At 41.8% G+C, this 23,253-nt stretch overlaps 2 protein-coding genes across 6 annotated transcripts in view; one reads left to right on the top strand and one right to left on the bottom strand.

The window, feature by feature from the left end:
• CSGALNACT1 (chondroitin sulfate N-acetylgalactosaminyltransferase 1) overlaps positions 1 to 9,600 on the top strand; it is a 42,279-nt gene extending 32,679 nt beyond the window's left edge. For all 4 annotated transcript variants that reach the window (XM_083860985.1, XM_083860986.1, XM_083860987.1 and 1 more), the window contains 6 exons: positions 1,717 to 1,933; positions 3,107 to 3,208; positions 4,010 to 4,188; positions 4,541 to 4,635; positions 7,690 to 7,771; positions 8,145 to 9,600. In XM_083860985.1, coding sequence (XP_083717111.1) covers positions 1,717 to 1,933; positions 3,107 to 3,208; positions 4,010 to 4,188; positions 4,541 to 4,635; positions 7,690 to 7,771; positions 8,145 to 8,428 — 959 coding nt within the window. In that variant the 3' untranslated portion in view covers positions 8,429 to 9,600. The remainder of the gene's footprint in view (positions 1 to 1,716; positions 1,934 to 3,106; positions 3,209 to 4,009; positions 4,189 to 4,540; positions 4,636 to 7,689; positions 7,772 to 8,144) is intronic.
• Positions 9,601 to 12,073: 2,473 nt separating this feature from the next.
• Positions 12,074 to 22,559, bottom strand: SH2D4A (SH2 domain containing 4A). 2 transcript variants are annotated; one of them, XM_083860891.1, is made up of 10 exons: positions 22,347 to 22,559; positions 21,970 to 22,241; positions 21,029 to 21,188; positions 20,356 to 20,518; positions 18,269 to 18,334; positions 17,718 to 17,853; positions 16,293 to 16,509; positions 15,755 to 15,885; positions 15,133 to 15,353; positions 12,075 to 13,650 (listed from the first exon to the last, which is right to left on the bottom strand). In XM_083860891.1, exons 2-10 carry the CDS (start codon positions 22,142 to 22,144, stop codon positions 13,558 to 13,560), a joined length of 1,362 nt encoding a protein of 453 aa, XP_083717017.1. In that variant the 5' UTR covers positions 22,145 to 22,241; positions 22,347 to 22,559; the 3' UTR covers positions 12,075 to 13,557. The 2 variants fall into 2 exon arrangements, with proteins under 2 accessions (XP_083717018.1, XP_083717017.1); XM_083860892.1 differs by lacking the exons at positions 21,970 to 22,241; positions 22,347 to 22,559 and adding an exon at positions 21,341 to 21,530 and having other exon boundaries at positions 12,074 to 13,650; positions 21,029 to 21,184.
• Between the last annotated feature and the right edge of the window lie 694 nt (positions 22,560 to 23,253).

Below are 23,253 nucleotides of genomic sequence, written 5' to 3'. Positions count from 1 at the left end.
GCCAGAGAGGAGGAACTATTAAGAGGAACTATCAGGAACAGGAGGGATTATTAGGTCACTATTCAGATGAGCTCCAGTTCAGTAACAGATGTACTTCATGGTCTGCAGCTTGGGCAGACTTTATGAAAAAAACTAAGAAGAGTCAAGGGCAGTAAAAGATTAGCAGTAAAAGAATTATGGAGCTGCTATCTCCCTAGATTCATTCGCTATGTGAGGAGAATTGGAGTTTTTGTTGAATCAGCTTATATGAAAAATAAAACATGAAGTGAATAACAGATCAGTAAATATGCATATATTATTAACCAGCTGAAGTGTTCATTAAGAATAAAACTCTTGGAGAATGATAGTGAAGATAAGACAGTCCACAGAAATCTCTCCAGATAAAATCGCACCTCATTAGTCTTTTGATTATACCAATGTAAAAGCTGCAATACGAGATGAAGAGATTATGTCACTTTGCTCTTTGAAGAAAACTTTGACGCAGACCTTCCAAGAAATACAGACAGAGCTGACAGTCTATGGGTCAGATGCCCAGCAATGTTACACATCAGGGAATAACCAAATTTTTTTTAAAAAAGCAAGCCTCATTTTGGTCTTGTTTTTCGTAAGCAAAAGAAGCTATGCTTCCTAGCTAGAGAGGAGAGGAGAGGAGAGGAGAGGTTAAGAGGAGGAGTTTTTTCAAGACATTAGTGCTTGTCTCTTTTAACTTCTGCAAGAGATGGATGGCATTGCAATTATACTCTTGTACTGATTAAGTTGTTAAGATGTTTACAGTAGCTTAATGAGTAGAATTATAATTATTTTTTCTTTCTTAAACCTAATGGATTTGCCAGTGAAAAAGCTTTATTTCAGTATACACTGTAGGGACCGGAGTATTGTTTAGAGTGGTTAAAATCTATAGCCTTTTTGGCAACTTGATCTCATTTAGGATATTACAGTATTTCAGTGGGGCATGATCAAGACTTTTATAGTTCATGCTGGCCCTCAGCATGAACCAGATCAATTACGCCTATCAAGTATGTTAAAAGTTCCTTCCATATAGAAAATAAATACATGATTGTATGAATTAAATATCCTGGCCTAGCCTCTGACAAACTGTAGCGTCATCCTTGCAGACTATTACTTGACCAGGAGTGAGTATTCATAAAGAAAACATCAATCTCTTGAGAGTTGAGTAACAGGAGAGTTTTGTCCTGACTGGCAGTGGGTGAAGTTGCTGGCTGGGGCCTGGTTGCATAGTTTTATAAGGGGACTTTCCAGAGAACCTCCCAGTGCTCATCAGGAAATTGCCTTTCTAGGAGATGGCCTAATCCCTCCTGTTGCAGAGAGGAAGACTGTCTTTGCAGTCCCTCTGCATCCCATTGCTATGCATGTCTGCAGTGTGCAATTGGAGCAGTCTGAAAAATAAGGACATTATGTCTGCTGAGTTATACTGAGAGTGAGCAGCTGGTAACCTTCAGGGGTTTGTAACTCAGCCAAGCCTTGGAAAGTGCCTGCAAGAATACCAAAGAGCTCCTGCAACCCAGGGCTCTGTCCTTGCTACAGTGATGGCCTCCTCTGAATGATGGTGGACTGTGTTTTGGTTCAGAAGTAAATATCTCATTGCCTCTGCTGCATTTTCTTGGGTGTATCAACTTAAGACTTTCTCTTTTTTTTTTTTTCCCCCCAGGAGCCCAACTTTAATCCAAAAATCTCTTCATTTTTGTTTTTATGCAGGGATCTACCGCACAGAAAAAAATAAAGGCACATTGTATGAGCTGACTTTCAAAGGAGATGCAAAACATCAGTTCAAGAAGATTGTTTTATTCCGGCCATTTGGTCCTGTAATGAAAGTGAAAAATGAAAATGTCAATATGGCTGACACACTTATTAATGTCATTGTGCCATTGGCCAAGAGAGCCAGCAAATTTCGGCAATTCATGCAGAATTTCAGGTGGGTTTCCTTCAATGCTGCCTTTACTTTTTCTTACTTGGAGTTATCAAGACCTCACTCATTGCTACTTTTACGTAACAGTTTATTGTGCCACTAAGTGATTTTTGAGATTACAGACTAAAAGGCATTTGGTTGCTTAATGCATTGGGATTAGCAGTAAAGACAATTATATTCCAGTCATCAGGGTTTCTGATTTGCAGGTACCTGAATTAAGAGTCTCAATCTGTTTGTTGGGCACATACAATTGTGGCAACATGAGAATTTCATGCAGTAGTTGCAAAGGAGCATTTCTGAGGAAAAGGGGAATCAGTGCTCCCAGACACTTTGCTAGGCTCCATTAGGTAAAATATTAAGGCAACAAAAGGCAAGAAGGGAATGTATTTGAATTTTCATCATAGTTACTCTTAAACTGTTATTTTTCAGCACAGACATGATGTTCAGAGGGAGAACTTACTTGAGATGTAACTTTAAATAGCTGCCCAGAAAAGACTGTTATCAAAAGATACTGGCTCTTACAATGGGATGTTTTGTCTGATTACATTCATCTAAAAATAGGTTCCTTGTCTAAATTAGCCTTCTGATTAGTATTCTGATTATCTTGTTTTAAACTGGGAGAAATCACGCTCTGGTCATGGTGATCTCTCTGCTGATTATAGATGAACTCTTGCTGACTAAACATAGTGCTGTAGTGCAAGTGCGGCACGGTTTTAGCATTTGTTCAGATTGGTCTTACCCTTGAGCTATGCTTTTGATCTCTGCTTAAATCTTAGGTTTTAGTAAACGCCAAAGATCTGAACTCTGGAATATCTGTTACAAAAACTGAAGGTTATGAGATAGGGTATTATAAAAATTCCCCTTCTCATATTCTCCTGAGTGCTGAAGTTATTGCCTGCCTGATCATTCTTCCTGGGGCTAGATGGCCTCTTTTAACAGTGTCCTATTAATATAACAAATGCTGCTTGGAGAGCTTATACCTAATCTGCCTGAAAGATAGACTTCTGTCTCTTCTAAGGGAGAAAGGGAGCTGCTTTGTCAGGACAAGAATATCTGTCAGTGAATTATGTCTCCAGGAACACCTCTGAGGTTTACCCTACTCTGCCTTGCCCAGCTGCTGTAGGTTATTGAAGGAAGATAATTTCTGGGACAAGTCACAAATCTGTCTCTTTTTTCCAGGGAAATGGGCATTCAGCAGGATGGGAGAATTCACCTCACTGTAGTTTACTTTGGAAAGGAACAAATGAATGAAGTCAAATCAATACTTGAAAATACCTCTAAGTAAGTACCTGAACATCGGGTGTGTGCTGTTCATATACAGCGATCCTACATGGAGGCTTGATAAATCAAAACTCATTGTTCTGCCAAAAGGTTCTAAAGTGCATTGCAGAAAATAGCTTTCTTTTTGTATCAAATAAAAATGGTGTTACATAGAGAGTATCATAGAGTGGTCTTTAGAACTGCAGAACAGATTTTAATTCAATTTACCTCAGTGCAACTGCTTTTTTTTCCTTCCTTTTTTCCTTCCCCACACACACTGGTAACTCTCTAGTTCTTTGGAAGCAGCTTTAACTGTTAGGACTGAAAGCTGACTTCCAAAGGCAGGTGGAAGACAATTTCAGAGCACAAAGGAACTGGATACTTTTGGCCAGTTCTGCTCTGTCGAGTTCGCTTACATAGCTGTGTTTGTCGAGATCATGGTGCACTGCAGTCTTTTGCTTGTCTTCACCATGTAGGAAGAAGACCCTTGTATAGATACAGTAATGTAACTACAGGTAATTGAAATTTGCATACTGAAGATATTTTTGTTAATCTAAGCCTTGTTAGGATTCTTGTGAGATCTGCCCAAAGAAAATCTGTGACAGGAATGCTAGCGTGTGAGTACAACAGGTCAAGCTCTGAACGTAGATAGACATGGTGGAAATGTCCTCAAGAGTCAAAGAGGACATCTTTTCCCTCCAGCTGCCCTCAGAACTGTGATACTATAGATTTCTACGTTAATTCTTTTATATGGGGTTCCCACTCCTGACTTGTATTAAGAGCTGGATGGATGGGGTAAATTGCTGAATATTTTCTTTCTAGGTCAGCCAACTTCAAGAACTTTACCTTCATCCAGTTGAATGAAGAGTTTTCCAGGGGCAAAGGATTAGATGTTGGTGCTCGATTTTGGAAAGGAAACAATGTTGTTCTCTTTTTTTGCGATGTGGACATATACTTCACAGCCGAATTCTTGAACTCCTGTAGATTGAACACAGAGCCAGGTACTGCTTCTCATGAACTGCATTGTCTTTCAACAGGTACTACCTATTATGTAAAATCCCTCAACAGAGTATTCTTGCCTTTGAATTGGTAATGAAGCTACTGTAAATCAGTTGTAACAGTTCCTGCTCCCATTGTGAAAGAATCTTTTGCCTTCAGCACCTGTGCTTTCTGGAACAGGACCTTTTTATTAATTATATACTCACATTTACATTCTCAAGGAAAGAACATAGGCTCAGTGCAAAACTTGTGTGGCTTTGTCTGGATTTGGTCAGGCCTGGACTGTACCTTGTAAAAGACAGGTGTGTTTTATACAGCTTTTTTTTTAAAAAAATAATCCATTGTCATTTCCAGGGAAGAAGGTATTTTATCCTGTTCTCTTCAGCCAGTATAACCCTAGTATAATTTATGGTCACCATGATTCCATCCCATCTTTAGAACAGCAGCTGGTAAGTACATACTTCTCTGAATGCTTGCTTTTATTTGAACAAAGCATTTTTAAAGGTATATGTGCTCTTGGATAGCATTTCCCTATTTCTTGTGCACAGTGACTACCACACAGACAAAATTAACTATAACACTCACCTTACTGTGAATTCTGCAGGTATGTTTCACTGGGAAGTACATTGGTGCCATTTATTTTAAACCTTTTTGAAGTTTTTACATGGAAACTAAATTTTTTCAAAATGTCTGCTTCTCTGCTAGAAGAAATTTCTGTAGTAGTGAACAATTCCTCCATGGTGTGCTATCTTGGGACGGCAGTCCTTGGCTTACTCTGATTTCTTCCTACCACTGAATACTATTTACATTTGAAGACCTGACATTTGTAAGAAGCAGAGCAGTCCTCAGATCAGTCAGTAAAAAGAGAATTCCAGGGGCTGTCACAGTTATTCTCCTGTTTACTTGAACACCTTACAGTGGCCTTTTTCCCATCCCACAGTTCACAACTGAACTGCCTGTGAGCAGACAGTGTGTTTCTAAAGTGTCCCAGAGTCAAATCACATGCTTGGAGCTGTCACTTTGTTCTGGCACAGATACAACACAGCACAACTCCACTGATTTTCATCTCACCTGCTTATTTTTGAAGTGAGAGCAAAGCAAAATTTTAAAAACATTGCCATAAGGCATATGATTAAGACATGTATGAGTCTCCTGGGTGAGGAGGGAGCTGTTGTGAGGAAGAAAGAGCACACAGAAGAGAGATTCACATGAATGTTAGTGGCCAAACCATTGCTTGGCACTGCTGCAGACACTGTTCTCCATTTTCTTGAGCTCTGGTGTTGCACAGTTGTTGAACCTAAAGGCCTGATAGAAGGGAGTCTTGCTTCTCTTCAGAGTCAGTGAGTCACAGTCCTCTGCCCACTAGTGCCACTAAGTGCCTGAACTTTCAAATTGTAACATAAGCCAGCTATGCAGCTTCATTCAGTTCCTCTGGGCCAGGTCCTAACCTGCCACATCTGCCTCTCTTACTGCCAGGCACTGCACTTACTAGAGCTCATCCTGTCCCAGGCTGGACACTGTCCCCAGAACATCCTAGCTTCTATTGTTGTTCTGGGTAGGTAGGAATTAGGGGTGGTGTGAGCCCAGGGATAGGCACAGTTGAAAAAGATCATGTGGTATCTGAATGCAGGCTTCTGTCATCACTGCCCCCACCTTGTACAGTTCCTCTATAAAAATGAAGAATAATAGTTTGAAAAGACCATCCAAAATATTTTAAAGTATTTTTTTGTCTGTTGCTCCCTGGGTTACAAGACATATAGCCAGAAAGCCTTTTACCAAAGAGTCTGGAAAATCCCTTGTACTGTTTTTTTCTCAGAAGAAACTTGCTCTAATTATACCATGGGATTCACATAAGCTTTTCTGTCTCTGCTTCAGAGCCTGCCAGGGATCTTCAAGCTTGTAAGAATTGTGTTTAGGGAATGAAATAGAGTTTAGCTTCCAAGCTAGCATAAATTCCACAAAGTACGTTGTCAAGATTGTGAAAATATTTATAACTAATATTTGAATCATAATATGTAATGCTTATGTTACAAAAGCTTCTTGATTTAAAGAAGTACAGCAAATCACATTTTTATGTATATTTTTATATTTTTAGCCCACGTTAGTTGCCAGGCATAAGGCCAGGTCTATGCCAATAAAACAAGACAGTGTTAGCTCTCTGTCCTGGAACTTGGGTTGCTGAGGAGAAAAAAAATCCTTCAGAAATTTCCAATAGAATTTGATTTGTGCAGCAGCCACTTGCCCTAATGGGAAATAATAATGCTAATGCACATGAGTAGCTTGCTGTAAGGGCATCGTGATGGAGACTTCTTGTTACAGTGCAGGCCTGACAGATACAATCTTGTTTCCTTTTAATTCACTTCTGCAGTGACTTGGCTTTCTCAAGGAAAGGAAAAATGAGAAATGAATTGTATAGCAATGTGAGCAGTAAAATAAAAAAAAATATTTAAAAGCATTTGAAGTGGCAAGAATTATGAACAAAAAGGAGAGGCATGAACAAGAAATCAGGAGAGAAAATTTTGGAAGAGCATTTCTTCATAAAGGAAATAGTGGGATTTGTAAATCCAGAAATGGAAATTCTCTTTCCTCATCCTCTGAAATTCTGTCACAAGGGAAGTCAAGATTTTCCACAGCAGCTGCTAAGGGATAGGTTTCTAACCAGACATTCAAGAGTGTGAAATACTGCTGACTTGCTCAGAAGATTTTAATGCCTGTCCCTGTCCCTTGAAGCTCTTAGATGTCTCACCAGATTGGGTTAGGTCACTCACTTGCATGAATTATGACCTTAGAGATCAGTACTTGGATATCTGCTTTTCAAAATTATAGCCATGGTTTCTCAGTGCTCTGATCTTCTACCTGTAATACATAATGTTTTCGTTGTCCATCTCTGGAAGGCAGACCATTCATTTTTACAAAGGTTTTTATGGGACATATATTTATTACCCAGCATTTCTGGAGTTCAGCTTTAGGTGGATATAACAGTTCTGTAATGGAAAATTTTTCTTGTTACTCAAAATCAACATAATCAAAAAGCTGTCAGTTGTGTGATAAGATTATAGAACCTCCATTTCCTTCTAGAGCTCTTGTGGTTCTCAATGCAGATACCATGACCTGCTCTGACAGCAGAGTCTGGCTTCCCTGGTTGACCAATATGTTTCTTACATCAGGTATGAATCCCACAGAAACTAACAACTTTGGAGGATGCTTTGCAAAGAAGTAAACTCCAGAGGTGTGATACTGTTCTGCTTGATCTACAACAGCAGGAGAGGAGCAAAACCTGATGTTCTGGATCAGGGGGGTTATCCATGATAGCTAAGAACACAGCTGTTTGGGGGGCAGATATATCTGACGAGTACCTACAAAAACGGGTTCAGGACCAGTAGTGGATTCACATGGGGAAGAATAAAAAGGCAGTTGCTCCTATTTCTGACCACATTCAGGTCAGAATGCTCACTCTGAAAGCATTTCTGTTTCTATGTAAACATTCCTTTCCCTCCATGCAGATTATTAAAAAAGAAACTGGATTTTGGAGAGACTTTGGTTTTGGAATGACTTGCCAGTACAGATCTGATTTTATCAACATAGGTAAGAAAAATACACTCCAATACACCTGCCTTTTTGCTAAAACATAGAAAATTATGATCAGCCTCCCTTTCCTTTGCCAATATGTCTGTGTCACTAATTTGCAGCATTGCTGTGGTTAGATGTCCAGGCTTTTCCTAGGTGCTTTTTCTAGGTCCATAGAATTACCAGAATCTAAGCACTGCTTACAAATAAAATTACAAATAAAGAACTTTTGTCTGATAGTGAAAGATTTGAAGATGGGCAGTTTGATGTTCATAGAAAGTGTGTGTGTTTTAAAGGGCTGACTGGAGCCAGAAAACAGCTCCAGTGCAATTAATTAGCATCAAGTTTGCTAACAGATGTCTAGTTTTATTTTGAATTTTTTTTGTGCCAGGTGGCTTCGATCTGGACATTAAAGGCTGGGGTGGTGAAGATGTGCACCTGTACCGCAAGTACCTTCACAGCAACCTCATGGTGATCCGAACGCCTGTCAGGGGTCTCTTCCATCTGTGGCATGAGAAGCAGTGTCTGGATGAGCTGACTCCAGAGCAGTACAAAATGTGCATGCAGTCCAAGGCCATGAACGAGGCTTCTCATGGCCAGCTTGGGATGCTTGTTTTCAAGCAAGAGATTGAGACACACCTGCACAGACAGAAATTGGGCAGTAAGAAGACTTGAATCCAGGAAGGGAGGTTAAAAGCCTCTGAATTGGACTTGAGGGTGTTTTGGAAAAGAGGTTTTAACCAGAAAAGTTGGGATGACACTGGAAGAGGATGGAGATTCCAGCAGGATGGCAGGAAAAGAAGAGGGAAAGCATCTGTCCTCCCTACTTTTGTTTTTATTCTAATGGGGCTTTTAAGTACTCCATTATCCTGTCTGTTCAGCACTTGCTTCTGGGGAAGACTTGAACACTTGATGAGATTCAAGGTCACATCACAGAGATAATGAACATTATGTCCTATTATGTGACCAGTGAGGTATTCACACTAACAAATGGACGTGCTTTTCCTTTGAAACGTTTGTTAGATGTGTACAGTTATTTAAAGGATTAACCTTTTGGTAGGCCAATAATTAGGAGTTATTTTCTACATCTAACTTGACATATCTAAAAAGGGCTATTTTTTAATAAGTACAGAGACTCCTGCTCTGAGGACATCTGATTGTTAACCATGGTAAAGCTGGAGTGACCAAAAATACTTTCCCTTTAAGGGGCTGGGATGGGGGAACAGCAGCAGTGTATTAACAGGCCATTCCCAGTTCATTCAGAGAAAGATGTTTCTCAGAAAGTGGTTTCTAAATTTAAGAAAGAGAAAACCTTACTGTTTTGATGTGTGTTGGTTGAAACTGTTTTTTCTCCTCTGTGGACAGTGAACCAAAAGCAACGAGCAAAAACTGTATCATGTGAATCAGATTGTGTATTTCTGCTTTAGAATGCTGTATGTAATTCAAGATTTATTTTTAAATGAAATTTGTTTGGCTTGAGAATTATTTTGCCACACTTCACATTTTCTACTTCTAGCCTTAGTAGGAAATAGTACAGCCTTCCAATGCTTGGAAAATGCTCTGCAGATCTGTGTTCCTCTGGATGGGAACTGGGTTCAGATAAGTGATTTTTCTATTCAACCTAGGCACTGGAATGCAGAAGCTTTATCATGCTGAAGAAAAGGAAATACATATCAACTTGTAATATTGATTTAGCAGGTGGCTTTAAACTCCAAATGTCAGATACCAATAGTGATGAACATTTTCTGACTTTATACCAAAGTATTTCTTCTAAACCAAATACAGAGTCTTGCCCAAAGTATAGAAAGCTTTTTGTAATTAACAAAATAAATGTTTATGATGGACTACTGGACCCTGCAAATTCTCTTATGATAATTATAGGTACTAATTGTAAAAATTAGTCATCTTCGTAATAGTTTTTGTTGCAATTGCCTAAAACTGTTGAAAGTCTGAGTTACTGCTCTTATAAAGCATTTTCTTTTAATGCTGACTGCTATTTACCATTTTAATATATACTAGCCAACAAAAACTGCATGGGCTTGCAATTCCCATTTGCTTACCTAAATGCTGTTTCTCTGAGCAGTCTCTTTGTTTTATAGATTCACATTAATTCAAGGCAGTCTGAACCAGATTTTAATTTGGTTTTTGGCTTGTAAAAGCTGGGGGGAAGAAAGGTAGCACTGAACAATGAATGAACCACTCTTTGTTGTGCAGCTGTGCAGTAGGAAGAGCACTATGAACCTCGTTTGAAAGCACTGCATGCAGGTTCTGCAGACAGAGACCATGCTGCTGTAAGTACCTTTTCCTTGGACAGGTTTATATGTGTTTGTCTTTTGTTGGTGCAAAGGATCTGCATTGCACTGGCCTTGCAAATCACCAAGTGTCCAAAACATTGTAAAAGTACAAAAAATTTAGAAACTTTGTATACTTTAAAACCTCAGCCCCAAAATACATCACTTGCCAACAAAAACTTCAGCAATCGCTCAAGTAGATCCTCCAAAGAACTGTTTTGTTCCCAGAACACATGATAAATTATTTATAAAGGGCTTTGTATGGATGAAGTAACTTTACAAGCATTATGCAATAGGAGGAGACAGGTATGGCTTGTTGAGTGCATATGAAAGTTTGGTAACGCAGCTGCACCAAGACAAAAGTTGTTCCTACAGTTCCACTTAAACCTGAATTTGAAACTGGATGTTGTATACTATGAAACTTTCATAATCATAGCCTACCTCAAGCCTCACCTTAACTATTTCCATGATGGTTTTATTCAGTCTTCCCTGAGTTGCACTTGTAGAGCAGGACTAGACCAGATGATCTCCAGAGGTCCCTTTAAACCTCTACTAGTCTCCAGTTCTAAGCACTGGGCAGTTATAAATTCAGCACTTCATTACTTGGGGTACCTTTGCAAGCACAACATCCAGATCCTGTCAGAGTTCCGCAATTTATGTTTTTAAATAGCACCTTTGTGATTTTTATGTATGTCCTTTTCCACAGAGATGCTGTTCCTCTTGCCAAGAATAATACTGTCTATGCAGTTTCTGTTCCTTGGCTGCAGTTTGGCAAGACCTGAGATGGTATCAGTGATCCAGTCCACAGTTATTGGCCACATCATTGATGTGCAGGGCAATCTAATCACAGCAGAGATCTGGCAGGGCTCTCTTAGAGTGGAGACTGCACTGACAGGAGAGGTGAAGAACAGCAAGAGAAAGGGAAGCTGCTGTTACTTATGTTTCTGTCAGGCAAGTGGAGCTCTAACAGGTCTTCCAGCCCAGTTATATAGAGGTGAAATCCAAAGAGAGCAGCCAACAGAGCAGCTTTTGTTATGAAGGTCTCTACCTTCCTTGTCCCCAAAGCAGTTTGTGATCTTTTTCAGAATAACAAATGATTGGATTTTGGTTGAGGAGGGACTAGAGATGGCCCTCGTCCCTGATGGAGGAGGACAGACTCCTTGCTGCAGTCACTTTTTGGTGACTGCAGCTGCACTGGCTAAAGTCATTGACCAAAACAAATTGCCACAAATCCTCCAGGATTCATGATGTCTCCAGGATACAATTTTCAAATTGACTTCTCTTGTAATCTTTGCACAACACCCCTTGAAGAAGGAAACATTCTACAGAGAAACTCCCAAAGGCATGTCATCACCCTTGATTCTCAACAGCTGCAAGACATCCTTGCTCCACAGACTTTTCAGGGTAACTGGATTTTGGAGCAATAAAAAAGCCAGTCTTGAGGGGATCTGTTCTAGCAAAGTAGTTTCCTTTGCAGTCAGTGCAGTAATCTAAATGTTCCTATTTCTTGCCACACAGAAGAAAAGTGGGTCTTTGAAAAACTAAGGTTTGACTCAAAGATGTGAGATAATGTGAAATGGATAGTGGTTTTCCCTGGGCTCTACTGAGACAATATTTCCAAATAAGTAGTTTAATATAAAGGCAGTGAATCTACTGGTCCACTTGTCAGCGGGTCAAACCCTGAGGAGTTTTACTAAAGACCTTAGAGCTAAAATTGATTGTGTCCTGTTATGTCCATGCCAGATCAGCCTGCATCTTATTTTGCAAGTTAACACCCTGCGTCTCAAAATGCCTTTTTAGAACATACTTTTTCTCTGTCTTTACCAGCCTATAGGTCTGCAAAATACTTCATAATTTGTCTCCACTGAGAGATCAGCTATGGCACATTCTTCACATGAAAAAAGATGTTTTTCTGAAGGACCTTTCATTTTGACCATATTTTTAAAATAAACAGTTCATAAAGAAGGAAGGAGGGATGTTTCCCCCCCTATAAATAATCTAACACCCTTTCTCATGATTGGTGCAGATTGTATTGAAATTACCTCTTTGATACATGTGATATATTGCTCAAGAAGCTCTGTAAGTCATTTGCAGTGGCAAAGTGTCTTTACATTCAGAATCTCAGTTTACATTAAGGCTTTATTTCTAGCAAGTGACACCTGCTGTAACTGGAGTGCAGTTATCCCCTCTTTCCTGGAATGGAAACTGCCTGTCAACACAGTTGTAAATGTTAGGACCAGATGATCACAATTTCTTTAAATCTGTATTATGCAAAACCCAGATTAATGTTAGACTGAAAGTTTTGACTGCTTCTTCAAATTAAGTAGAGTAGCCCTGATCTAACAGAAAAAAGGGAACAGGTAAGAAAAGGTAAACAACTGAAACAAGATCAACTCTTGTTCAGTACTTGAGGATTGTGCCTCTAAAAAATGATGTTTGCAGATTCACATCACAACCCTCAGCTGCAGAGTTTGTCATGTGCAACAACATGAGGGAACCTGGATGAAGACTAATTTATTATGTGGTTCTGTCCCGGCTCTCCTCCAGTCTTCTGAATGATGTATTTAAAGAGCATTGTAACAGATAAAAAGAGGTAATATTATGTTGAAAGTACAAGTTCTATGATGAGGTTTACACCAGATGCATCTCAGTAATCAGGACACAACTTGCAATAAATAGCTCCATTTTGGAAAACAGCATTCTTTACTGGCAAAAACTCTTCTGTAAACTGTATTAATACTGATATAGGCATTCCTTCTAACATTTTGAGGCTCTGTACATGTGGTAGTCATTCATACAAAGGCCTCTGTCCAGTCTCCTTTCCTTTTAAAAAAGGATAATCCCTCCCAATGCATAAAGGCCTTTGTGGGAGTTAAATACAGGTTAAAAGAGTAGGGATCTATATTCAGAGGCTAGAGGAGTTTTAAAAATGCACTCACTCTTCACAGAAATCTCTTGTCACAGAGAGCACCTTTCACTGAAAGGCACTCAGGGTTTACTTGGATGTTTGGCTGAACATCCTTCCTTCCAAGGACACAGCATTTTATAGAAATAAGCTTCACATTATGCAAATTAGGTTATCAAGATCGATTCACCTCTCCAAGTTGTTTTGTGCCTTCAGGAAGTTATAATCTCATTCAGCTGTAGTTACTAATCTATTTCCCAGATGGCACACAACCTTGCATTCAAGAACAAAAGGCAGCTTGAATACAGAAGTCCCTCAAGAAACCTGCAAAAACCCACTGAAAATCCATGGCAGTATCTCCTTGTTCAACTGATTATTTTATCAACTCATTCTCTTCATCTTATAGGACGTATTCAGGTGTTTTGCAGCTTGCTGGGCTGATGTATCCTGTAGCACACAACAGTACTTATACTCCTCCTGCTTTGTTGTGAACGATACAAAATAAGAGCACTTATGATTTCAGGTAAGTATCAGCAGCTCTAGTTCCAAGTTCAGTTCCAAGTTCTTTGTGACTACAAGTCTGGGGCTGTCCAGCGAGATGAGGAGGTTTATTCAAAGAGAGAGATGTAATCTGGCTCTTGGTCTTCTTGGCCGCATGGGTAAAGCAACAGCTCCTTCCCCAAGGAAGTGATGGGTTCATCCTGTTAATATAGAATATGATCAAACACCAGCTTTCCAACAGACCCTGCCTGTCACAACTTCACAAGGTGGACAGCAGCCTTCCTGCCTCTGTTATGGTGTGGATGTGTCTCCACCACTGTGTGATACAGCTCAATTCACTGAAGAACTCAGGGAAGGGCCCTCTGCCCTCTGTCTTCATAACACAATGTCTGTGCTCTGTGCCATAACTCAGTGACACAGCTCTGACAGTTCTAGGAAAGAGCTGTGCTCATCCCTGAGGAAACTACAGCTCCTCTGACATGGAGTGGTGCCCTGCCTAGAAAGTGCTGGAGCCAGGACTGTGCAGCATGCAGGTAAAGCAGGACCAGGGATTGTGGACTGTGCTTCTGGCTGTGTTTGTGGGAGGGACAAGGGTGGATTCTGGAGAGAGCACACACCCTCTGCTTAGGCAAGTCCTGTTCTAAGCAGGGAATTCCCTGATAGTACAGTCTCTGCTTCCATTCTCATTCTCCATCCTAGCAACAGACGCATGGTGGGGTCCTGCCTTCTTTCATGGTCACCTGGTGGGTGATAAGCAGAACCCAGTGGGGCACTTTGGCAGAGTGGGTTCTTTTGCCCACATGTGCTGTAGTGCAGGAGGTCTGCAGGATTCTTTGCAGACTGTGGGCTTGGCTCTATATTTGATGTAGCTGTGCATAGCCAGGTGTTAAATCCTTTAGCTCTGGTAAAAATAGCTGAGTAACTCCTGCTTTTAATACTTTCAGCCTGAACTGTGAAAATCATCCAATAAGCAAGTTCAGGCAGTCCAGGTAGAATGTCCAGCTTTGTTAAGTCATGTCTGTATTAAGCTAGGCACTTATTTAAAAGAAACAGGAATTATAAATAAATCTAGGAGAAAAATTATTGTCCTGTCCCTGGGCAGATCTTACAGTAAATGAATGAACAATCCATCTGGCTCTCCTTGAAACCCATGTAACTGCAGTCAGTGCTGGTAAACACCACTGATATTCTTGCAAGAGCCCGCCAACCTTCTTCCTCTTCTATTTTTCACCTTTGCTCAGTACCATCCCTTGCCTGCTTTGATATTATAAAGATACCTTGCTCTCTTTCATGCTGATGCTGAAGGTAAGCAGGATTTTGTGTTTACCCAACGTGCCAGTGCCCCTTAACCATGGAAAGAATATAAAAGAAAGGAGTTTGCATGAGTATGCTGTCACTTCTCATCAATGTTTCTGCTAAGTAGCTTGTAAGTAACTTGGGCCCTGCGTGCAAGTTCTGTGTGCTTTGAGCGTGAGTGTCAAATTTAAGATACCTGAGATGTATTAAGTCACCTGGGCTTTACCAGTCAGGCTGACATACCCTTCTGGAGCAGCACACAAGATACCAAGCAGCAGTTAAAATGGGTCTAGTTACCTACTTCAAAACAACTGAATCTATTCTTTCTTATTTTGAAGTTCCCTGAGGCAATTAAACAGTTAATGAATGCATTGCTAGATGATCACCTTGTGGTAGTCTACAAGGTCAGCCAGTGTTGAATGTTGCAGCTGGTCCACTCCAAGGAAGCTGTAGGAATCACTGGAGGCATCAATGAGGAAATGTTTACATCCTTCCACAGACCGATAGGAGAGCACATAGCCTTTGATTTTCTCACTGACCCGGATCAGAAAACTCCCCGGTACTGTTTTATTCAGAAGCTCTTCTGCTTTCTTAGAGGTTAGGATACCTGTTCAAAACCAAAACACAAAACTGAAGGGAGAAAAGTATTTGTGCAGGACTCGACAGAACAGTTCTCACAAGAAATCTGCTCTGAAACAAGTCCATGGCACTTCCATCCCTTTCACTGTTTTCTTGCCCAGTAGCCCAAAGAAAGTGCTGCCATTGCTAGTAATAGGCCATTGCCAACTGCTATTTGTTAACTGTTCCACACTTGGCCAGTGATAAATGACAAACATGGAGAGCTCAAAAGGACTGCTGCTGTGTTAAGAGACAGAATGGTATTCCAGTTGTTGTAGGTTGATTCCAGTATAGGAGCTTTACTCCCAAGCCCAGCCTGTGTTAGCAGCCATGTTAGCAGAAAAAAACTCCTTAAACACTTGTGTTGGGGTGGAAATTCCCAGGACTCACCATGGAACCAAGGTGCTATTGTGTCTGTGGTTTTCAGATAGCCAGCTCGGAGAGGGAATTGCTCCTCTTTGAACCACTTGATGATGCTTTCTTCTGTGGAATTGGACATTGTCCTCTGGACTCCCTCTTTCCTGTTAGAAAAGACCTCTGGTTTGTGCATCAGATTCAAATGACAGGTTTTGAGTCTCTGGAAAGGATTTACATTTTGCTTAAGATTTTAAGACCAGCCCTAAACAGGCAGTTTACACCAGTTCAGGTATATGGAATATGGTTTTCAGTGGACATCTGGCATCATAGGGGCTCTGTGTGCTCCAGGCTTAGGACACTCTACTAACTAAAACCTGTTACCCTCCAGGAATGAACACCTGAAGGCCTTATCACACCCTAGGCTGGAATATAGCCTAGGCTCTGTATTTTTCCCTGCTGGATGTCTCTTCCACACAATGGGGAGAGCTAACTTTTCTCTTCTCAACCATCCCATGGTAGAGCAAAAGAATCTCTCCCTTCTCTTTTCCACAGTGCACAGGAGTTTCCTTACCTAATTGCTCTCCCATTTGCCATTGCAGGAGGTGGAAGTTTAGGCTTGGGGGGAAGAGGTGGATATTGAAGTGGTCGCCGATCTCCTGCTGTGGCACCCTTGGAAATATCTGCCCGCTTCCCTCTGTGGATGCCCTGCAGTGAAAGTCTCCTGTAGTCATCTCTGGCTTGCCGTGCAAGAGAGCGTCTCTTCTCATCTGCTGCCTTGGATTTCCGCACTGGAACAAAAAAGGAGTCCTACAGGAGCGAACAAGCACCAAGTTTAAAGCTTGCTACCCCTTGGCCATCTTCCTGCTTGATGAAATGGAAGAATAACCCATTTCACAAACAGAAATATTCACTCAGTTGTGAGACCATTTACCATGTGTCTCCCACATGTTAAGTGGCACAGTTTTTATCCCATTAAAATATTAAAATCCTTTTTTTTTTCTGGGACAAGATTAAAAAATGTGTGCTTTTTCTTGATACCAGGTCCCTTTGTAGATAAAGATTTCTTGGTTTTGTTTCAGACACTGATTCCTGATTCAGACATGGATTTCTGTAGTGCCTTTCATGTAAACTGGGGGGGGGGCAGGGCTTATGGAGTTGAAATGACTGAAATTACCCCAAATCAATCATTTGAAGGTTCTGAAAGTGCTAATCAATTTTGGAGGATGGGAAGGAGCCTTGCTGAAACTATTATGGAAAGTGGAGGACTTGACTGGGGTTTTGTTTGGGGTTTTTTTCCTGTAAAACTGCCTTGATTGTCTAGGTCCATCTCACCCTGGAGTCTGTACAAATAACCAGCTCTCCAGTCAGCATTTTTTATATCAGTCAGAAAAATAAAACCCCTAGACTGAAGTGGAAACAACTGGTGGTACAGCATTGCCATCTACTGAGCAGCAGGGGGGAACTGGGAAGAAAAGTGCATCAGGTTTTCCTTCAGGAAGCATTTGGCAGCAGTGATGGATGCTACTGCAAGTCTCTTACTGTTTGCCATTTTCCTTTCCATCATTGGGATTCATTACATGAGACAGTGTAGCAGACCTTTACTTAGGTGGGATCATGCTTGAATGACAGGGAAGCCCTTTTTGATTAGTCCCTATTACCCATTATCCTTGTCCTCAAGAGCAATGTTACTGCAAAGTCCTACAAAAGGCCAGCTTCTTGTTTAAAATTAATTGCACTGGCTATACTCATGTGGTTCCTATTTGTTGCTTGTTTTAACATAGTGTCAGTTGGAAAAGTTTTCCATTCCCCTGCCCAGCTCTAGTCTCAATGCTGTGTGGACTCAGAAATATTTCTGATAATACAGTGCTGTATTTCTTGGCAATACTCTCCAGTCTCTATTATTCAGTTCTAATATGGCAGGAGAAGGATTGAGATGACCCAGCAGAGCCCTAAAATTTCTCAAGCCTTACAGGAAAAGGTAATTTTAAGATCTTACAGAATTCTTGCCATTCAGGCTCATTCTCATCTGATTTCTGCAGTGTTCTCTGGCTCTCTGTGCTGGAGTGGCTCTGTGGTATTGGCTCCTGGGGGGCTGTGTTCTCTTCTGATTTTTTCCTCTGTGCTTCCTTCATCTATGAAAGAAACAGTATGTTCAGCTTTGTCTCAGGCAAGCTTTAGAGCTGCTTTTTAGCTAGCCTTGAAATACTGGGAACTCCATTCTTTACCAGCTGAATCCCTCCAATTTCAACAACATAGAGACCCTTCTGTCTTTACTGCAGGTGACAATTGAGGCAGGAAGGGAAAACAGCCTACCAAAAATCATCAGGAGCATTTCCTTGTGCTATTCCCCAATCTGCCAGCCTGGCTTGCTTTAGTATCATCTCCAAATCATCACACCATACATGAGGAGCATGGAAATACTGGATAAAACTGATCCAAAAGGTGAGAACAGTCTTCACTCACATGAGGCTCTGAAGCTGACTGGGACTCTAGGATAAAGCACTGACCCCACTCAATGTGTTAGGAGCATCATAGGTAGCCACTTACCTGTTGGAAACTATGCTTCCTCATATGGCAATCTGCCAGCATCTGGTGAACATTTCTGGTTTCTCTCTGAGCAGAGCAAAAGAGTGGTGAGAAATTAATGTGACATTAGGACAGTTGCTCTTTTTTTGGTGCAATAGGTGTTTAACGCAAAAGCAGTTATGTGACATTAGTTAAGAGATTTTGCCGGCCTGCTCTGACAAACATTGTGGGGGTTTTCCCATCATGTTTGGCCAAACATACCACAGGACGAGAAGTCAGGAGCGTCAGGATTGCCCTAAGCATGCCTAGATTTGCTAAGCAATGCTCACAAGTGCTTCCAGGGAACAGTCCACTTCTTCCCTTCCTCTCAAGTAATCCCTTGTAGGACCTGCTGTCTACCTGCCTGTGCATGTTTGCAGCTGTGTCTGGGTTGTTGCAAACTCCTACTTGACAAACTGATCCAACTGGCTGGATATTTAATGTTCTCTCTTCCCTGAAAACCAGCCCAGCCAGCATTCCCTAGCTGAGAGCTGCCTCTGCAGACAAACTGTTAGGTTTGGCTTTCAGTAAACACCCACTCACCTCCCCATCAGACCCTGACTGCCTCTTACGGCACTATGAGTGATAAGTTAACTTTACTATTCTGCTTACCAAGGTCACACTTCCCTTTAGCTCCATCATCTACTTGGCTAATATTTAATATGAAAATGGCTTTACTATTTCCCTCTCCTCAACAGGAAAATAGGAACTTCAAATGTGTGTGAAACAGCATTTTTTCGTAGATCAGCCCTATTTCCTGCAGCATGACACTTGATCTCTCAGGTTAAATGAGAACTAGGTCTCAGAGAAAACATTTTAATGCAGGAGGTGGGAAAAAGCTGCTCTCCAGGCCTAGAAAATACAGGAGGGGACTTCAGTCTGGAGCCCTCCTTCTAACAGCAAAAGCCCCAGAAACCTGGGAAAATTTACTAACAATATAATGACATAAAAGAAGGGAAAATATACAGCCACCATCTATTTCCATGTGCAAGACTTTGAAAGGGGGTTAGATTTTTGGTGATAGCTTGTTTGTTTTTTGGGGTTTTGTTTGGTTTGTTGGGGTTTTTTTCGTCAGCTTTGACTAATAAATTCCTTTAAAAAAAAAATCTCCCACATAGTTGCTCAACTTCAGCAAACAGTGCAGAGAAAAACCCCATGTGACTCAGGCTTTTGATAAAAGAGGCAGTCACTCTGAATTCCATTCACTATTTTGGTAGCAGTAGGAGAGCATTTTGCCAAAACCCAATCTTCTGTTATCATACTTTTTATACCATAGTACGGAGTGGCTGTATGATAAAAGAATATATATACACTCATACAAGTTCATTCAAGGCTGAATGAAAACTGAATAGTGAGGTTAGACTTCTCCCATTAAATTGGCAGGGTGTCCTGTTCCTTTTGTTCAACTCTGGTTGCATGGGTAGTTAATTTAACTCCTCTTTTTTTCCTTTCTTTGGAAATGGCTTTTTATAGCCAGTTAAAAAGCACAAATGTATTTATTTCTGGAAAAAATATTTCTGTAATAAAACACCACAGGAAAGCAGACACTCTATTTGGAGCTGTCCTGTGCTATCAAGGTCATAAGCTGTTTTCTGTATTAGAAGATAAAAACCCCCAAGAACCATCTAAAATATGCATGTCAGATGATTCTGGTAAAATTATCTTCATTTGGTCTTTCATAAAAGTAAATTTTTTGTCTGGGGGCTGTGGCCTTCTATTTAAGGATCCTAGGATAGCCTCCCTGGTCTTGCCCCAAAAGCCATCCAAACCAGCCACAGTGCAAAAGGAAAAGCACTGCACCCCTTTTTTTACCCAGAGAGAATGAAAGCAAAGGAATTCAGAGTAATTTATCCATTGGTGCTGAGCAGATCTATTCCAGCTGAAAATAGCACATGGACCTCCCAAGTCTTAAGGAAGGATGTAACAACACAGCTTCTTCTCCTCTCTAGTAAAAAAGCTTTAACAGATAGATGGCTTTTCTTTTCAGATTTGTATTTACAGCAACCAGGATTTGCTTCCTAGACCTCAAAAAACATGTTTCTTATAGTTATGGGAAAAAGGAAAACCACCTTTGTGAGCTCCTGGCTTCTTCCTGTTGTATCAATATCAGTCATTCTTCTCCCATGTTCCTCCTTTTTCTCTGCAGTGGCATTTTTATTCCCAGGAAGATCTGTCTCAGCCAGAAGTCCTGTCTTTGGGTGTAGAGACCACGTTGCAGAAGAGTCAGTCTCTCTGAAATGCAAGAGAGAGAGGACTTAGGAGAGAGTCACTTTCTGATGTCTGAGCATCTCATGAGGAGGCTGCACGTGAGCAGAGCAGAGCTGCAATGATGCCACATGTGCATAGGCAGCTACATCTCCAAATCAGATAGGTGGGTAATTAAATTAATGACTCGTGGTGAGTAACTGTTGTCTGGCTGTACCCCAGCACCTGCCGGTGAATCAGAGCGATCCAAGCCTGTCACCTGCTGCACTGACAACATCAGCATTTCCTGTGGTCTGCAGAGGGTCCCATGCAGGACCCATGTCACAGGAGGTTCAGTGAGCCAGGGCAAGTCTCAGGCTGCAGCTGGTCTCTGCCAGCATTGTGTGTCCTCTCAGAAAGTCAGCCTCTGCCTGTGCAAGGCTGGTGTGACAGTGCTAACCACAGCCCCTACAGAGAAGACCCCATCTCATGCGTCCCTAGACAAAAGTCTTGTCCTCCATATCAGCCCAGGGAGTCCTGCAGCTGAAGGGTGCTTACCTGCCCTCCTGGTTTTGCTCTCTCGCTAAGCGCTTTGCTCTTTGTGCCTGGATCTCTTCACAGATGGCTGCATAGGATTTATCTGAAGGATGCTCGCCCATCACCCAGACCCACACTTCATTGTCAGCGCCGAGTTTCCATGTCACTGACTTCCTGCTGGCTGGAAAAGAAGCAGTTCTTTGGCAAATGCTGTTTTCTGGGTAGCTTTTCTGGGCCTGTGTTGTACCTGCTGTGCCCTACAGCTGCTATTGGTGACAGAGCCCCCCAAAAGCAACTGTACATGAAGAAAGCTGACTGGGATGCAGCCCAGACTCGCCAATTTTATCATACCCTTGAGCTGGGTCAGTGGAGGAGGCATTTCTGAGTCTGGGAGCAAAGGAGAAGAACCACCACTGTTTCTTTTCTTGCTTTAATTCCTGACCACTGTTTTGCCCAAACTGTGTGAGGGTGATCTACCTGCAAATAGAATACGTGGGGGAGACCTGGGAAAAGAAAGCTATGTTCCCAGCAGCCAGCATGCTGTGTAATCCTGGCAAGGGAACTTCAGATGTAAAATCTCAGTGGGAACTGCCCATCAGATCTGGTGCCTCAGGACAGATATTCAAATCCATAGTTATGTTAAAGACAGATTCAGAGGCACCAGTTAGTGGGAAACTTAATGAGATGCATCTCCTAGGGGCAAATAAGCCCTGTCTTCCCAGCTAGGGGAGTTGCGCAATTTGATCAAGGGCAGAATATCTGGGCCAGGGAGTAAAAACCATTGTGTGCCTGGCCAAAACTACCCCATTGCAGGTGGATTTAGTTATGTTTGGAAACAAGCCTATGCCATGTCCCTTGGAGAAAAAATTGCTATAAGGATACATTGCTTCCTATTTCTAGGAAGCAGTTGACTAGGCCAGGTATGTGCCAGAGGGTGAAGCAGTCAGGAGGCAGAGACTTACCTTTTCTTGGCAGTGGCTTCTTTGCTGAAATCTTTTCTGCAGCAGCTTCTCTTTCCTCCCACCGTCTGATCTGTTCCTGCCTCATCTTGAAGAAGAGGATCTGCTTCTGCTCCTCGCTGAGCTCAGCCAGCAGCTCCGGATCGATGTACATGTCTGATAATATCTGTTTCAGCATGGCTGCAGGTTTCACTTACGCACGTTCGCGGCGATGATCTTTAGGGATCAGATCCTCTTCCTGGCTCCGACAAGAAAGAGTGTCTGCCCGTCTGAGACTGAAGTAAGAATGCAGGCGTGCCAGAGCAATTATACTTCTGTCTCTTTCTTTTCTTTTTTTTAGCTCAGACTTCCTGTACAGACCAAAAAAAGTAAATAAGTACCTTAAAACCTGCTGTTAAGATTCCTTGGAATAAGAGGTGAGCTCAGCCCTCATGTAGCCCCTGCCCGCTCTGCAGGGAGAGCTGGCCAGAAGGGGTGAGGCCTGGAGTGGGGAGGTTGTGTTGATACTCTGATAAACCCAGCTGATAGTATATCAAAGAGAGAGAGAACTGCCTGTTAGTCATCAGAGGTGCGGCTTGGCTGTGCCCAAGCAAACATTGCTGGGCAGGGAATCAATGAACCCATGACTAGATGGCTCCTCCTCCTTCCAAACAGGAAAACTTTGATGATCAAAAGCCCAGCCTGCCTCATTTTATTAAAGAATGACAGGGAGAACTTTTGACTGTGCTTTTGAGGTGGGAGTGAGAATTTCAGGGTGCTCCCGTCCATCAAAGCCAGCCTCCCAGCAAGTCAAGGGAGCACAAGGAGTGCAGCTGGTTTGAAGAAAGGTGACTTGGATAGCCAGTGTCTGAGACAGCTCCTGCTCTGACATGTCTTGCCCATGCACCTACCCACATGGTGAGCCTAGCATGGGACATCCCTGTCTGACAGGATGAAGCTGATGGGGAGAAGGGGAATCCCTGTTCTTGCCCAGGATACTGGCTTGTGTCCAGCGCATGCTGGCGAGGTACTAACACCTGCACAGTCTTGCTTTGTGCTCATGGATTTACATTTACAACAGAGATTTCATTGAAAAATTGGAAGCTCTCCTGACACTTGGGAAGGTGACAAATGAGAAAGTAGAAATTTGGACTAAAGACCTTGAAAGCAACTATTTTCCTTATCTGGAAAAACTCACAGACATCAGGAGATTGGTTGGCAGAACTCTCAGTGACATGGTGAGGGGGGTGGGCGGGGAAAGCCACATATTAAGTGCAACACCAGAGCAGGATGGCTGACTGGCCAGAG

The sequence above is a fragment of the Zosterops lateralis genome (genome assembly GCF_965231275.1).
Source record: "Zosterops lateralis genome assembly, chromosome: 5".
Classification (NCBI taxonomy): Eukaryota; Metazoa; Chordata; class Aves; order Passeriformes; family Zosteropidae; genus Zosterops; species Zosterops lateralis.
This window is presented reverse-complemented; position numbering and strand designations above follow the sequence as displayed.